We start from the raw sequence: 2,970 nt of genomic DNA on the forward strand, positions 1-2,970 counted from the left end.
ACAGTTCTACTTGAGGTTTTAAATTTAGTAGTGTAAAAAGGAGACAACAGACCCAAAATGGAATTACTTATGCTAAACCCCATGCCAGTAAACCAAGACTTAATATTTAACTTAATTGCAATTTCAACACCCCAGGAATGTAACCTTTAACCAGTCAACCTAGAATTACCTGGTTAGCAGTAGTGAAGTAATCTGTGCATAGGCACCTCCATCCCCCTTAGGAAGGCAACTTTGCCTGAAACAGTACGTTTTTTGTTAATAATTTTCTTTTTTCTGCCCCCTTTCTACCTTTAAAAACCTTTCCTTTTCTGTAGTTCGGTGGAACCAATTTGACCTTTAAATTTACTCAGTTAAATTTTTTTTTGTTTAATTTTTGCCTGGCTGTGTTATGGCTTCCCAGGTGGTGTTAGTGGTAAAGAACCCACCAGTCAATTCAGCAGATGTAAGAGATCTGGGTTCAATCCCTGGGTCAGGAAAGTCCCCTGAAGGAGGGCATGGCAACCCACTCCAGTATTCTTGCCTTGAGATTTCCATGGACAAGAGGAACTTGGCGGGCCCCAGTCCATAGGGTCGCAAAGAGTTGGACATGACTGAAGTGACTTAGCACACCCGCACACATGCCATATAGGTGCTGCTAAGCCTCTGATAAACATAACTCCAAGAAAGACTATTCCTTTAAGAAGAAAAACTTACTCTCAGTAAAAGAACTTTAATAAGCTTGACTAGATATTTAGAAAGCATATTGTGTTGAGTGAAACTTTGTGTATAATAAATAATGAGAGTAATAGAAGATCATTTTGGATGACTGGTCTGTTATTGTCTCAAGGAACACATGCAAAGAAAACAAATTCTTTCGATTACTTCCTCAAATAAACCAACACAATGGGGAAAGTGGAAGAAATGTCCCGTAAACCTTGTGAAAACAGAACCAGAAAGCTTAACATGTCAACTTGGAGAAATAACAACATTAGAAAACAAAACTACAAAAGAACACTTTCCAGAATAATCTAGGATGCACAAAAATAAATAATCACTAGAGTCGGAGCTTTATCCAGTCTGCAAAGAGATAAGTGGAATACTTGACCTTCACCATGATTAACAAGGCTTTCTTTGAAATTGTGTTGGTTCTGTTGGCTTCTTCCACTGTTTGCTCCCAAGAGCTGAAACTGGTTCTTTGCCAGCAAAGGAGAGTGAACCAAGAGAGTTTAAAACTTTTGAATAAACTGCAGACCTCGTCAATTCAGCAGTGTCTACCACACAGGAAAAACTTCCTGCTTCCCCAGAAGTCTCTGAATCCTCACCAGTATCAGAAAGGACAAGTACTGGCCATTCTTCATGAGATGCTTCAACAGATCTTCAACCTCTTCAGGGCAGTTGTATCTCTGGATGGTTGGGAGGAAAGTCACACAGAAAAGTTCCTTGTTGAACTTCATCAACAGCTGGAATACCTAGAAACACTCATGAAACTGCAAGCAAATCAGAAAAGTGACACCTTGGGCAGTGAGAACTTTAGATTACAGGTTAAAATGTATTTCCAAAGGATCCGTGATTACCTGGAAAGCCAGGACTATAGCAGCTGTGCCTGGACCATTGTCCAAGTAGAAATCAACCGGTGTCTCTTCTTGGTGTTCCGACTCACAAGAAAGCTGAGTGAACAGGGCATGGAAGCTTGAACCGTGTGAAGGAAGAGCCAACTGCAGGCTTTAAAAGCACAGCACGGAGGGGTAGTAGGATTTCTCCAGGCACTACTATATCTTTTTGTTTTAAAGTAGTACTATTCTTTGGGTGTGTGTGTGTGTGTGTGTGTGTGTGTGTGTGTGTGTGTGTGTGTATGTATAGTGATCTTTGCTTTAAAGATGCACATTGACTACAGTTGTTTTTATTTTGTGATGTCACTTTGTATTTTCTGTCCATCTGAAATTTTTATGAGTTGAAGCGATTCATTAATATTTCATAATTATTCTTCAAATTGGTATATTTTCATAAAAACTGGCCAAGTAGATATAATGAACTTTACTGTAATACTTTGCTTATCATTGAATATTCATCCCAGTGATTTCTTTTTTTAAAAATTAATTTGTATTGTGTATAATTGCTTTAAAATGTTGTGTTAGCTTCTGCTGTACAGCAAAGTGAATCAACCATGTGTATACATATATTCCCTCTTTTTTGGATTTCCTTCCCATTTAGGTCACCACAGAGCATTGAGTAGAGTTCCCTGTGCTATACAGTAGGTTCTTATTAGTTATCTATTTTATACATGAAAGTGAAAGTGTTAGTTGCTCAGTCATGTTTGACTCTTTGCAGCCCCATGGACTGTAGCCCACCAGGCTCCTTTGTCCATGGAATTCTCCAGGCAAGAATATTGGAGTGGGTAGCCATTCCCTTCTCCAGGGGATCTTCCTGACCCAGGGATTGAACCCAGGTCTCCTGCATTGTAGGCACATTCTTTACCATCTGATCCACCTCCCTTTCCCTGTTGATATCCATATATTTATTCTCTATCTCTGTGTCTCTATTTCTGTTGTGCAAATAAGTTCATCTGTATCTTTTTCTAGATTCCACATATAGGAGACATTATATAATATTTGTCTTGTCTTTCTGACTTACTCCACTCTGTGTGACAGTCTCTAGGTCCATCTGTGTCTCCGCAGGTGGCATAATTTCATTCCTTTTTCTGGCTGAGTAATATTATACAATTATATATATGTAATGGAATATTATCCTCTTTATCCATTCCTCTGCTGTTGGACAGTTAAGTTGCTTCTATGTCCTGCTATTGTAAATAGTGCTACAGTGAACATTGGGGTGCATGTATCTTTTTGAATTATAGTTTTCTCCAGTTATATGCCCGGGAGTGGGATTGCTGAGCCATATGGTAATTCTATTTTTAATTTTTGAAGGCACTTCCATACTGTTCTCCATAGTCTCTGTGTCTGCTTACACCCCACCAATAGTGTAAAAAAGGTT

The 2,970-nt window shown here is 38.9% G+C and overlaps 1 protein-coding gene across 1 annotated transcript; it reads left to right on the plus strand.

Annotated features, from left to right (window-relative positions):
* The first annotated feature begins 1,091 nt into the window (after positions 1–1,091).
* Positions 1,092–1,673, plus strand: IFNE (interferon epsilon). The gene has a single exon (XM_061132493.1). The coding sequence runs from the start codon at positions 1,092–1,094 to the stop codon at positions 1,671–1,673; it is 582 nt and encodes a 193-aa protein (XP_060988476.1).
* Positions 1,674–2,970: the final 1,297 nt, after the last annotated feature.

This window comes from Dama dama, chromosome 29, assembly GCF_033118175.1.
Source record: "Dama dama isolate Ldn47 chromosome 29, ASM3311817v1, whole genome shotgun sequence".
NCBI classification, from domain to species: domain Eukaryota; kingdom Metazoa; phylum Chordata; class Mammalia; order Artiodactyla; family Cervidae; genus Dama; species Dama dama.

What these genes read in the sequence shown, in the direction of transcription:
- IFNE (XM_061132493.1), top strand. Translation starts at nt 1,092, where the DNA reads ATGATTAACAAGGCTTTCTTTGAAATTGTGTTGGTTCTGTTGGCTTCT.